The sequence below is a fragment of the Zerene cesonia genome, chromosome 18 (assembly GCF_012273895.1).
Source record: "Zerene cesonia ecotype Mississippi chromosome 18, Zerene_cesonia_1.1, whole genome shotgun sequence".
Classification (NCBI taxonomy): domain Eukaryota; kingdom Metazoa; phylum Arthropoda; class Insecta; order Lepidoptera; family Pieridae; genus Zerene; species Zerene cesonia.
The window spans coordinates 9,294,551-9,309,203 of NC_052119.1; the positions used below are offsets into that span (position 1 = coordinate 9,294,551).

General features: G+C 31.8%; 2 protein-coding genes across 2 annotated transcripts; one reads left to right on the forward strand and one right to left on the reverse strand.

Moving 5' to 3' along the window:
- The first annotated feature begins 6,256 nt into the window (after positions 1–6,256).
- LOC119834096 lies at positions 6,257–8,569 on the forward strand. Its single transcript, XM_038358381.1, has 4 exons — positions 6,257–6,265; positions 7,434–7,576; positions 7,868–8,005; positions 8,371–8,569. The coding sequence occupies exons 1-4, from the start codon at positions 6,257–6,259 to the stop codon at positions 8,567–8,569; spliced, it is 489 nt and encodes a 162-aa protein (XP_038214309.1).
- A 545-nt stretch (positions 8,570–9,114) lies between these two features.
- LOC119833887 lies at positions 9,115–12,532 on the reverse strand. The gene is made up of 3 exons (XM_038358105.1): positions 12,416–12,532; positions 11,160–11,240; positions 9,115–10,204 (listed from the first exon to the last, which is right to left on the reverse strand). Exons 2-3 carry the CDS (start codon positions 11,233–11,235, stop codon positions 9,438–9,440), a joined length of 843 nt encoding a protein of 280 aa, XP_038214033.1. The 5' UTR covers positions 11,236–11,240; positions 12,416–12,532; the 3' UTR covers positions 9,115–9,437.
- Between the last annotated feature and the right edge of the window lie 2,121 nt (positions 12,533–14,653).

Consider the following 14,653-nt stretch of genomic DNA (forward strand, 5'->3'; position numbering starts at 1 on the left):
GAAATTCCCTTTATGTTATAATTACACTTGATCAATACATGATTCGATTAAATTCCTAGGAATTAAAGTTGATAAAACTTTATATATATACATTAATCGAGAGATAAAGTTTCGGAATAATGAGGTATAGAATCTTATACCTTTAAACGAGCAATTCTTGTATATATATATATATATATATATATATATATATATATATATATATATATAATTGGAATCTCGGAATCGGCTCCAACGATTTTCATGAAATTTAATATACAGGGGGTTTCGGGGGCGATAAATCGATCTAGCTAGGATTTTTTTTTAGAAAATGTCCTATTCGTGTTTTATTCGCGTTTTTTTTTCCTGACATCTATTGGTGAATAATAATACTATTTTGCTTCGTAGATAGCTGGACAACTGAAATAACACATAGGCACTTTTTATACCGATATTCCTACGGGATACGGTTACGCAGCACGCTTACGCGGTTTCAACCGCGGGTCACAGCTAGTATAAATAATAGGCAGTATAGATAAAACTAAAAGGAAAGAGAAATGTAGCTTTCTAATGATCAAAAAGTTTTGAAATCGGTCCAGTAGTCAAAACATACATACAAAAACAAATATTTTCCCTTCATAATATTAGTTAAGATACAATGTAGATATAACTATATCGCGATAAATACTCGTACAGCTTTGTTTCATCAATAACTTAAAATAAATACAAATTGACTAATTCAATCGTGTTCAGAATGCGACATTTAATTTACTATATTATAGTGCAATACAAAAAATAAAATTAAAATAAGATGATATAGTTCTCACGTGTTTTCTAGCAAGTACTAGAAATTATTACGATATTCATTTGTTACTATCGCTTATGTGATTCATTAGAGCACATATCCACACAAAGCGTTAATTACAAACGCAATTAATGTTGGAAGGATACTGAGTAACATAAATGCTTTACAATGTATTTAATAGACATCAATAAATGAACGATTGAAAGGTATTTCATATAATTCATTATTAATTATTGTGAAGACCTTTGATATGACTTTGTTTTAACCTTAGACGAAATAAATACTATATGATGTATGTAGTTCAATAAATGTTACACATAGACCTTGCTCTCCAAAAAAAACCCGTCAGAATCCGTTGCGTAGTTTCAAAGATTTAAGCATACATAAGGACATAGGGCCAAACACAGAAAGCGACTTTGTTTTATACTATGAAGTGATTTATAAGAATCATTAATTCTACAAACTAATACGAAAATTTTTTCTGGTTTATTCTATAAGACTCTCTGGTTTGGACATTGAAAAAGCAATGTGGTTTTATTAATGTTGTTTCTCTTTTTACAGGTTAAAAATTAAGTGTAACTCGTACGTAGTAATTAATTATGGAAAATGTTTCCTGAAATTAATAATAAAACAAATTTTACAGAGCAACAACTTTTCTTTTTGTTTCAATAAATAAGTTAATATATGTATTAAATACTCGAACAAAATATTTCTAACGTGCAACATCCGTCAAGATTATTTGTTTTGGAACTTTATTTTCTCTTTATTCTTTTCCTGCTCTTGTTATATTGTGTATAATTACATGTTATTTAAAAAAAAAATTAACGCAAAATTAACTCACTTATAACGTGGATGAAAGAAATACACAAAATCTGAATTTTTCTTATATTTAATCTATAAATTAGTACTTAACATGAAAATGATTGCATTTGGTTCAAATAGTGGAATAAAGACACATTTTAGAAAAAAATGAATATTTGACGAAATGTTTCTCAAGCAATTACGACAATATTAAAAAATACTTACAGATGAAAATAGAAGCTCTTCCTTTTCCTTTTTAGAAGTCGGTTAATAAGCATATTATCTAGTTATAGGTAATTAGTTCTATCAAAGGCATTAAGTTTCTAGTTCTAGGGTTAACGCGTTCTAATGAATCTGGTTTAACTGTAACTTACCAACATACTGTAATACCATGTTATAATGGTATTTGTGGGGTCATACTATAATGTATTTCAAATGAGTGTATATTATCTATTTAACAACAGCATGTTATCATCATATCGGCATCTATAAAGAACAAGGAACAAAATCTCAAAGCAAATGAGCCATGATCGATGGTAGCAGTACAAACATTAATTTTGTTATATGTGTTGTAATGCATTCAATCAGTCTAAATTATACAAGATATTTCTAATTTATTAATTTTGAGGAGTGTTGTCATTTTTTAAATATAGATTGATTTGATTTTGATAGTTTTACTTATTGTTTCTAAGATTATAATTTCAGCATTATCATATAATATAAAATTATGTATCATCTAACGAAATAAAATAAGACAACTTTATTTTTGCAGTGTCTGTGTCCTATGGACATTGAATGGATTTTGTTTGTTCGTCAATTGCTTATCTTCCACGTACGCAGGTTGACCGCAGCTTCGCCTGCGTCGACATAATAAAATAAATATATATCTCCTCTTCTATCTCTTTCGGGTAGAATTTACTAATATTCTTACATAGCGGATAGCCTGAGGTTTCGGCTGTGCATTGTTCAGTCAGCCAGCTACATTGGCATTTTATATATATAGACAGATTTAGTGTCTTAAGATATTTAAATAGGCTAGAGAGTGACATACTTTTTACCGTAGCGAAATATCTCATTCCCACGGCAATATCGTTTCTCTTCACAGGCCCGGATAGCAGCTGGGGCCTATCAAATCACGCCTCAACTATTAGGAATGATATGTTCAAGAATGGATAATTTTGTCAAATTTCTACCAAAAAAAATCTTTTTTACAGCAGAAGAAGTCTCGTAACTCAGTGTTTATATGTATACGCCGTGAGAACACACATGTAAACCATAATACTCAAATGACCCACTTGCTTATTAACAAAAACCTAAGAAAAGGAATTACGTCCTACCTGTTATCAACAAACACTGGAACGATATGTCCAAGATGCCTTATCATCTGATAACAGATAAGCGTTGATAGCGGCCGCCAGTGCTCGCCGAGTTGTGGTATACGATGTACCCGGACACTTAGAAATATGGTGAGTCTATATCTTAATAAATCTATAAACATAGATAAATTTTATACATCGCCCTTTGTTAATTATTGAGAATGGTGCATAAAGCTTCAAACTACACAATTATATGCTCGACTTAGCACATGTGATTAAAACATACGATTATGATAGATATTGTCTTGATTTTTTATAAATATCTCTTAGACTAGGACGTATTCAGCCAACGTCAAAATACTATACAAAGTTTGTGTCAAACGTTCATTGATCCTTTTTATGAATCTATTGATACTTTATAAGTCAGATGTATCTGGAAAAAGACAAGCACCAAAAGTATAATTTTCCTTGTAAGGTTGTAATACTTTTAACTTTATCGTTGAATTAAAAAAAATGTTAATCATAATTAGTAATATAAATAAAAACGAAATATGCTTTTTCTTTTGACCCTCATGACGTATTTGGAATTTGTCATTTTGATTAAATTTTGTTCATTTACATACATTGTTATTCATTGAATTTATTCAATAAGTCTGAATCGTTAGTCATTACTATACCTACCTACTAGTCGTTATCTGAAGTATCTGCTATCCATAAGTTTTGAAATGATTACCATTTCGAGATGGGAATACTTTTTAGGGAAAACATGCTGTATGTTTTTTTCTCTATTTAATATTACCACAGATAACATAATACTATTACTATTACTTTGTGATTGTGAATCAACTAATCAACATTGCGCCATTTTGTAACGTCTTAAGTATTGATTCAAACGAATTAATAGCTAATCTAAGGTGAGAAATAATGTTTATATTACAATTTGATATCAGAGACAGGCAAAATAAAATAAACCATTACTGAAATGCAATAAAAACCCAAGTAAATCATATTTTACTAAAATGATACATAGAGGTCATTAACGTACGTGTTCTTAGTTTAATTGTATATCTACCTATGATGTTTTTAAAATAAAACATTGGTACTGGTGCTCAGGTATTATCTAATGCTTTAACGTGATAATATTTTATATTTTGTAAATCTCACATTTACATTACATTATAGCTAAAAATGAGCGCTGTCTCGAAGACTGATCGACCAGATTTTCCTGACCCTACTGTCTTGAGAAATTCTATTTGTCTGCTAAAAAACCATTATCCTACTATTATAAACGCGAAAGTTTGTAAGTAGGTATGGATCGATGGATATTTGTTACGTATAATGAGTGAATACATTTTAATGAAACTAAATAATATAGCTTACTAGCAGCGCCCCTCGGTTTCACCCGCGTTAGTCTGTATTCCGTAAGAATATCGGGATAAAATTTGTCAATGTGTTATTCCAGTTGTCCAGTTATCTACGTACCAAATTTCATTGAAATCGGTTCAGTAGTTTTTGTGTGAAAGAGTAACAAACATACACACACGTTTACAAACTTTCACATTTATTATTAATAATTAGTAGGATGCATCAGAATAAGACATCGGCTATGTACAAATACTTGCTATATACTCTTAGGTCCGCGGGTGAAATCGCGTAACGCAGTCAGTTATTTTTAACAATAAACATCATTTCTTTCTAAAACGTTGTAAACCAATATCCTACATTATTTCTCAAATGCCCCATACACCAGTCTACAATAGATAGATCAGTTTCACGCTAACAACGGTATCTATTCACTTGTAAATAATCTAATGTGAGCGCGACAGTGTCACACATTCCTCTGATAACTTATAGAGCCTTATCGTTGACTATCGTAAGCTCGATTATAGACGCAATAACTCGCTGAGATGATTCCGTGTGTGGATATAAAAAATAATATAGTATTTTAGGTCTGGCATAAAGCTTCTTTTTGTATTACTAGATAAAAAAAATTGTCTATTTAGGTTGACAACTTTGAACCTACCTAACGTATCGCTAATTCTAAAAATGTCTAAATAACTTGTATTGATTTGTACAATATAAAATACAGTTTTTTATCTTGAGCTTAAATAATATAATGGTGTTAACATAATATATGTTATCTGTGGTGTAAACTAAAAATATAGTTCTACAATTCAGTAGGTACTTTTAGAAAAAACCCATTAAAAACTGCAGGATACTGACAGCTCAATATATGTAGCATTATCTTAACATGAGACATGCGTTATCTTAATCATTGATTTGCATAACAGTTAGTCATTAGCCTAGACATTTCCTATGCAGACAAAGAAATTCGTCACCCATTACATCATAGGTCAATAGAAATCTTAATGGAAATGACCGGAAATATAACACATCGGATTTCAATTTTATGATTTTATTCCTAGTATTTATTTTTATTATATGATCTGTACCTAGTCTTTTATTAAAAATTTATAAGCTAAATTCAATTATTTTTATTCTAGTTATAGCCCAACAAATGTTTTAAAATATAAGTCAACCTAGGCACTAATGATTATACTATTAGCAACCATTAAAAATTTCGAGTGTCTAGAATAATATTATGCAAGCAACAGTGAGTTTGTTTGTTTGTTTGTTTGTCCGCTAAATGCTATATCAAAAATGTCACATGTATGACAATTGATAATTCTTTTTAACCACACGAGCAAAGCCACGGACAACACCCAGTATTCATAAACATATTTGATTTTTCACCAGAGTCTTACATTTAATTTTTGGTTTTATAGCATTGAAATGCTATCCTACTAATATTATAAATGCGAAAGTTTGCAAGGATGCGTGTGTGTTTGTTGCTTTTTCACGCAAAAACTACTGAACCGATTGCAATGAAATTTGGTACGTAGATAGCTGGACAACTGGAATAATATATAGGCAACTTTTTATCCCGATATTCCTATGGGATACGGACTTACGCGGTTGAAATCGCGGGGCACAGCTAGTGCTTTATAAATGAGAAATTTTCAGGGTCTTACAATTTTTTAAATTGGTCCAGCTATTTCTGAGTTCAGCAATTCAAACAAACAAACAAATTAGTATTGTTTTATCATTAATGTATTGATAACGGTCGCTTACAGATAATGTTTTAAGAATGATACAATCTTTCAATGTTATTATGATAACAAATAGCACAGATAATTTAATTCTATCCTACATTAGCTTGTTTAATTATTCCATTTAAATGTTATAGATAAACCATTAAAAACATTGTCCGCATATTATATTGGTTCTAAATAAAAGAATGCTGAATCTTTAACATTTCACTTGCTTTTTCTTTTTTTGTGAATAATTATGGCCAATGTTTCAGGTAGATATTTTGTATTTTTTATATAATCTAACAGATTTTTTGTAAAGTAAATAGCAGAAGAGTTTTGGCTGATAGTCATATATATTTAAATTAGATAATAGCTCAATGATTTAGCCAGTAGATAGACACGATTCATTTACGTTGCCTGCTATTACATATAAATGTACACTATTACATAGTACATATAAATGTAAAAGTTGAAATATATTTTGCTCTAGTAAAGAATATACGTAAGTAAATTACTTAATTCAAGCGATCTTAAGCACAATAAGGCCGATAACAACAGGTCACCGATTGTTTAATAAGTGAATAAGTTTGAAATAAATCTATCCGTTTCAGGTAGGTCTTGAGTTTGAAGGAGTCAATTACATATACAGGTGATGCTAATAAAAGAAATTCTGTTAAACTGTAAAATATATTAACATCCTACGGAAACGCAGTTTCTTAGAATTACCTACATTCGATCAGAAACTCGAGTGTAGTGCACGTGTGACCATTGTCTTGCTGCTAAGATGTCTCAACAGCTACATGAGTCTATTTTAGCTATTTTCATAGAATTATATTTTCTTCTTTTGTATAGGACTGCGGATACGAAACGATATTTGTTTTAAAAAAAGTATTATAATTTAAGTGCTACAGAAGAAAAGAGAATTAAGAATTCAGGTATTCCGATGTTTTTTTTTTTATTATCGACATTAGAGACAAAATCCTCAAGCAAACATTTGCTAAGCTACTATGCGAAGGAAATCAAAATTATATAAGGTACAAATGAGTATATTAAGAAAATAGTTTTGCTGTATTTTTTAAATAGTACTTTATGTAAAAATAAATGAATTGCATCAACGAATCGTAAAAGGAACATGGTATAAAGTTAATATTTTATTTAAGACATAAAGCATTTATTTGATAGCTGCTATCTTTAAAACAATGAACGTTGCTTGATAGAGTCATTTGGTACTGCACCGGAATATAAATCTAATCTTAAACTTTAGTTTCCCATGTGACAATAATGTTTTTGTTTATCAGTTTAAAACGTAATAGAATTAAAAGCATAACAGTGATTAAGACAATAAACATTAACAAACAGCACTTAAGTTAGTTATTTCGCTTTGACAGACAAGGCCGAAAACAATACGAACATATTGTCATAATCACATGTATATTCCAGGAGACAGAAACGATAATAATCGTGAGCGTATTCAGCGCCGCGTGGTTCGTCCTTCTTCTCATCTGCATCATCCTCTGCACGCAGGTCTCGAGCCTGCGCAAGAAGATCCACGACCTGAACAACACAGGCCGGCTTCGTGTACAGTACGGCTATAACTTTTCCTTCTAGATTTTTTTTAAATGAATCAGCAATATCCTGAAAAAGATCTTTGAACATCCAGCGATCTGATTTTGATGGCCAATCTAGAATACGTGCCTGTATAAATGATCGTACAGTAAAACGAAGGCGTTGTGTGGCAATTGCCGGTAGAAAAAACAAGAGTTCCAATAATACAATACCAACACAACCGTTTTATAACAACGTTCAATATTCTCCTTAATAGCTTTAAAATAATTAAAATAATGGTATTAATAAGAACACTTTTTTATCTATAGGAAACTTAAGATGAGCACCGAAGGAAACCACGCGTTCAACAACCCTGCGCTGTCTCCTGACGAAGAACTGTCTCGCCGCGGCTTCTCCATGTATCAGGGATCTGAGGGTGATCTGGAGAGTGGCCGAGGTACTGATCGGTACGACGATAATGATACTATCATCAGTAAATATTATAATTGATAGCATTGATAAATGTTAGGAATAACACAGGGCCCAGTGTAAGTCCCTGGGGAACAACAAACCTCCAATTATTTAACTACGACTTTTTGTATATTCGAAACTTTTATATTCAGAGTGGATTTTAAGTAAAAATCAACTTACAATATTTAAGAAATTTTCTCATTTATAAAGCATTTCAATGCTATAAAACTAAAAATTAAATCTATAATATTTAATTAACATTTATATCCTCTCGGCTAAGGGATCGGAATTGTTTGTCGTATTTGCTAATTGTTATCGTCTCTCATACTAACCTGTTTCTACAAAAAGCTAACCTTTTCAGGCAGACAGGTGGGGAGTTCGTAGAGGAACTGTCTCGTAAAATAGACGACAGACAGCAAAGGCAGAGTCAAGCCAATGGACACCCTCCGCCCTTCTTACTACAAAGTATAGAAGACAGCAAAAAGAAGACCAGAAGTATGGTCAACCCCGTAGCGAATCCAGGGCGGCATAGCAACACAAATCCGAACTTTATCTATTAATTTCCATTTTCCTTCCCTTTTAAATGAAAGGACTACTAATTAGAACGATATGTGCGATTTAATCTGTGTCATTTGCCTTATCAGCGACGCATTAAACAAATAAAAATGTGAACAGTGAGGTAAGGCAATTGTCTTCTTGTAAACACACTTTCTAAGTGGATTATGGTATTACTCTTATAATTAAATTGCCATAAAAAGGCAGCACTAAAAGTATGTTTATCAACGTATTTATTTAATATTGTCTCAGATTTAAGCACAGAGGACGCAAATTGTGCTTATGTATGGAACAATGTGTCTTCATATAATTCGGTTTATTGTGTTGTGCCGAAATGATTTCATCAAATATGCCAATCACTTCTTCTACAAACTAACCTGGAAAGCTTATGGGAAAAAATGCAGTAATTTTCACTGATTTTCATGACCTGAAAATGACGTTGAAATATGATATAAGTATTATAAGACTAATTGTAATAATAGTTTTAATAAAATTTGTTTAATTTTTATTGTGTTTCATTTGAACATACCAGAATATAAAACAAATTGTTCAAAATCAATAACAACATTATATTAATAAATTACAAAATTAAATACTTTCAATATCTATTACTACATAACTACTATAAGGTCTCACAAATATTGCACAATCGATATTACAGTCTCTTTTTAATAAACAAACATTTTGCAAATCTAGGCCATCAATTTATACTTTAAAAAATAAAAATCTGACAAAATTGCACAATTATTCGCTTCAGTTAACAGAGCATTACTGTAGCATAATTCTACCACATCTAAGATTATCACTAACAAACCGAACATTAAGATACATAAATCTATAAAAACAAGGCATTAACAATTAGAATGATATGGCTCATGCGATTCTTATGCGCTTTATTTTTCTTATGTATGGTCTGGAAGTATAACGATATGAACTTGAACTACGTTTCCTGCATCTTCCTGTACGACACCTTGAGTTCAAACTATTGTTATTCAAAAACCTAATTTTATTTTTTGTCGGCACTGCTTTCGCTGCATACCTTGTATACTTTTCATCGTTTTCTTTGTGTAGATATCTTGGATATTTTTCCAAACTATCATTATATTCGGTTTCAGGTTTACGTGCTTTGTTCGATTCGTGAGCATCCAATATATCCTGAATACTCTTATAAGCTTCCTCCTCTTCGCTATTTCCAATGTAGGGTTTAAAACCGCTCTCGGTATCAGGCAGTTCAACATTTTGTTTCTCAAAATGTTCAAGATGTTTCAAATAGTTGTATGTTTCTGGATCATTCGATTGACTTATCGGTTTGAAGTTCGACAAACCCACGAAATGCAGAGGTGATTCAATTTTGGTTTTTTCTTTTTTAATCTTGTCTTTTTTATGAATCTTGTTAAATTGTTTTGCGTATCGGTCTCCGAATGAATAAGGTTTGTATTGTTCATCGAAATCTGGATCTTCTTCTTCCGTGGGTACATAGTGCTCCTTTGTTTGGGAAGCCTCTGCTTTTACATGTTTCGCACGATCAATATCAAATCGAATGCTTGGAGGAAGAGTGGCCCCGTACAGCTCCTTATCTGATGTCTTTCCATATATTTGGTCGAGAACTTTTATATCGTCCATCCAAAACTGCGAGATACCTGTAAAATTTTAATTTTGTATAAAAAAAATTATGTTGGATTTTCATTACATTACGTCGTCTGTAAGACTTCTAGGTCTAAGAACATGATTACGGTAGAACTGACAAAGCAATGTACAATGCACTTAGATTAGTTCCGGTCAAATGCTTTGACAGATCAAATCCTATCAACGAAGGCCACCTTTAGAACTCGTTAGCGAGAAAGTAAATAACGGTGATTCGATATTTCTCACTACACACTAGGTACTAAACTTTCGATTTCTTTGCAAACATACGTAATACACGAGTATTTACTATGAACTAAATATTTTTAGACCGGTGATAAGCGATTTTTTATAAAGGCATTAGTGAAGGTTAAAGAGCAACTAATGTTCGATCTTGAACTAAAGTCAAAAATTCGAAACTTAGCGTTCACAAAAATTTGCTGTAATAATATATGGGGCTTATTCTTTTTTTTATGTCACAGTCGGCAATGGAGCTGGTCGGACGCCTGATGGTAAGCGCTACCACCGCCCATGTACAATTGTAGAGCCGTAAAGTCGATTACAGACCTTACGTCTCTACAAATGGATTGCCGACTTTAAATTGGGAAGGGTTTAAGAAAGGATTGGCGAGAGGAATAAAGGAAAGGACTGGGAAGGGGAAGGAAAAGGACATGGGCCTCCGAAACACTGTACAAATTTTTGTTACTAATTCTGTAAAATTATTGTAGACTAGCTGTTCGGCCCGGCATCGCCTTTTTAAATCGGTCTAGCAGTCAAGTAGTTTTTGCTTGAAAACGTTACAAACATACAAAAATACAAATGTTTTTTCATAATATGTATTTGTGTAAATTCCCGAATTTAAATGTTTTTGGGAAACCCGCTGCCCACATTTATGTGAGGTCTTTGACCACTAGTAAGAATATTTCTATGTTTAATATTTTACAATACAGATTAAAAAAATATAAAAATTACCAGAAGGCTTAGTAACTCCACTGCCGTAAGCTGCGCACACCGCGAAAACTAAACCCAACGAATGGAGCGGAAACATCGTTACTGAAACAATAAATTTCTATCTGCATAAAAATGTACCATAATTTATTTAAAACAGTTTTTAACAGATAGATTTTTGTGTCTGGCAATCTTATAAAATTTATTTTATAGCTTTGTCTGGTACAACGCGTAATTAGCACGCATCAGAGCCCTAATCTGACGCCGCGCTTCGGCGCCGATGCGGTAGTATAACTTCAAACAGTAAGTATGCTAAGTTCTCTCTGACAAAACCATAAATGTTTTAATGGCCCAGTAGATTCTGAGAAACGCTCAAACAAAACTTTTCAGCCTTACATTGTTAGTATAGAAATTAAAATATTCAAGTAGGTATATAACAAACGATAAGAAAGCACGAGAAAGTGGACTAATAAACGTAATAATAAAGTCCATGTAGCACATTTATTAATGCTAAGTATCTTTGCATTCTGCATTATAATTATGTATCTTTATTATCACCGACTTTGTGTATCAGAACCGCAGACCGCTTCCTACTACAGATTCCTGTTTTATAGAAAGTACATTTAGATTATGATCTCGATACGGTACATAAATTTATTTAAATAGAGAGAATAATAATATTTTTATGACGAAATTTCGCAATAAAATGAATTATTAAAAAATAAATATTATGTGTGCTATATTATTAAAATAATGATACTAAATAGTGCAAGACTGTAGACGGAGGCAAGAAAAAAAAGAGTTATTTGAAGATCATGAATAAAAGCATTGGGATGAAGAAATGAGATTCTCCGTTTAAATTTAGTTTTGTGAATCCTTACTTGTATGCTGATATTAAAAGTGCAATATGTAGCTATTTGTTTCTTTGTTTATTTTGATTTCTTTAAAAAAAACGAAGACTTACAATTTGCCTCCTGTAAAACTCACCTATGAATTTTTACAAAATTGTAAAATATGTATTTTCACACCTTAATTAAAAAAGCTTAACGTTAGAGCTTAATGAAGTCATTTCAAAATTAGCTTTCGTGGTAGTTACTAATTTCCACAGCTATTATTAAAGTCCTTACCGCTCACCATGATAACTTAAAATTTAATGTAACATTATAGGTCCTTGCTATTAAGAAACTCTTAAGCCGACTTCAAAAAAGGACATTCTCAATTGAACTGTATTTTAACACCATTAACCAAACCAATGGATACTGTTATCAAAAAACACTCACCTTATATTGTCCAGAGCACATTCCTCGCTTTCATCACTCAAGAAACATGAATGAAAGTCAGAAAACCTTACCTCACTTTATAAGCTCGCGACCACTCCGACTTGCGCCTCTCGGCTCTCAGTGGCGATTATGGCTAGTCATCGAATGTAACTAAATTTAATACAACACTAATATAATCGTCCATTATATAACATAATACTATCGAATCATGACTTATTGTATTATCAAAGGTTAATGAATATCTTTGATGTGCATCTCGCTATAACTTGAAAGTAATGAAGTATCTAAAATACACAAACTTATTTCGTAAAATACATACCTACGTCTTAATACAATTTATATAAAATATGTAACTAAGATTTTAAATGAAAAAAGCTCTATTGAGTTTCCTAGGCCTATTCGAATTTACGCACGTTATATAATATATGTATAAAATACTTTACATTATTATTGAACCGGCTAATTACGTACCACTTACCTACATATTGTATGGTTATAGAGTATCAGAAACAGATTTAAGCGACATAGGAATTGTGAAAAATATTTCCTTATTCTGTTGTTAAATTCATCATGTACCTACCTATTTTAGCTTATGATAAAAAATCGAAGAATTATAATTACGAGTGATGCTATGTTTAAAATTAGGTATATCAAACATAGTTTCAAACTTGAGCACTTTTCTGAATAAGAATGCTATTTTAATTATTAAAAAAAATTACGTACATCTCGATTATTCATCAAATAGGTATAGCTATGAATTTCTCATCTCATTTCTATGATCTAGGTAAATTATCCGATTGCACTGCGCTTTCTACCTTATTTCTTAATCACTCTAATCCAATACAATATACTTGACGCCCGATACAGAAACAATAATATTTATTGAATAATCTAATGATCGTTTCCTAGTTCATTTTATATTTTATTTATAATATATTTATCTGGGAGCATGGTAGTGGCCCGCCAAGTCGAACAAAAAGGCGATATGACGCGGGCACAACCGTACCGTTGGATTTTACTAATGAATCTTTATCGATAATCACTTTTTTCAACACAAAGCAAAAGCTTAACAATCGATAGTTCCTATCCCAGTACATAGGTGTATAATCTATGGTTCCTACCTACACTGTACAGAAAAATATTTTACTGTATTTCACTACAACATACTTTTATTGTTAACCTTAAATATAGGAGCCAAAATAATCTGCATAAAAATTCTCACCACAAAAAGACACTAATGATAGAGAAGAATGCACATATTATATAGTCGTAGTACCTATGACGTGTATTACGCAATTAACATAATTAAAAAAAATGGCAACCCTACGTTTAATGTTAGGCGTCGCGCCTAACAGTCACGAAATATAATTTTCTTTCCGCACGTGTCCATAACACGTAACTAGTCGAGCTTGTAAGGGGAAAGTCAAGTTCAAAATCCTCTAAACGTCCTGCACTAGCTTCCTGTAACGAGATACTAACTGTATCCGATAACAACTATTAACTATTCGCTAATAATCATGTTTACGAACATTAAAGCGTAAAGATATTTCTTTACATTCTTTACATATAAATGCGAGCTTTTGTGAGGACTGATGTAGGTATATTCGAATGAAACTTATTGTTGGTTATGCAACAGAATATCACATAAACTATAAAACATATTTTTGTAATCACACGGCATATCCAGTTACATTGAAAATTTGTGAGGAGGACTGTATGTTTGTTTCTCTATCACGCTTAAACAGCTAATCGGATATGTATGAATTTTGGTACACATTATTTTCAGCCATTTAGTTACCACACGATACATTAATGATTCCTTTAGACTCTATTTTGACTCACATTAAACGAACAGATTTAATTCAAACTTTGTAGCTAGATTCTTAAGATTTATTAGCTTCACCACAGATAACGTAATACTATACTAGGCTTCACCTATTCTTTTTTTTTATGTTGCAGTCGGCAATGGAGCTGGTGGGACGCCTGATGGTAAGCGCTACCACCGCCCATGAACATTTGAAGAGGCATAAGGACCATTGCAGACCTTACGCCTCTACAAATGGATTGCCGACTTTTTGGGAAGGGATTAAGAAAGGATTGGCGATAGGAATAAAGGAAAGGACTGGGAAGGGTAAGGAAAAGGATATGGGCCTATATTCGTAATTTTACTTAACACCGTACCCGTTACTACTCTTTTGTCTTCACCTGAATGTTTGTATACGTATAACTATTTCCTTT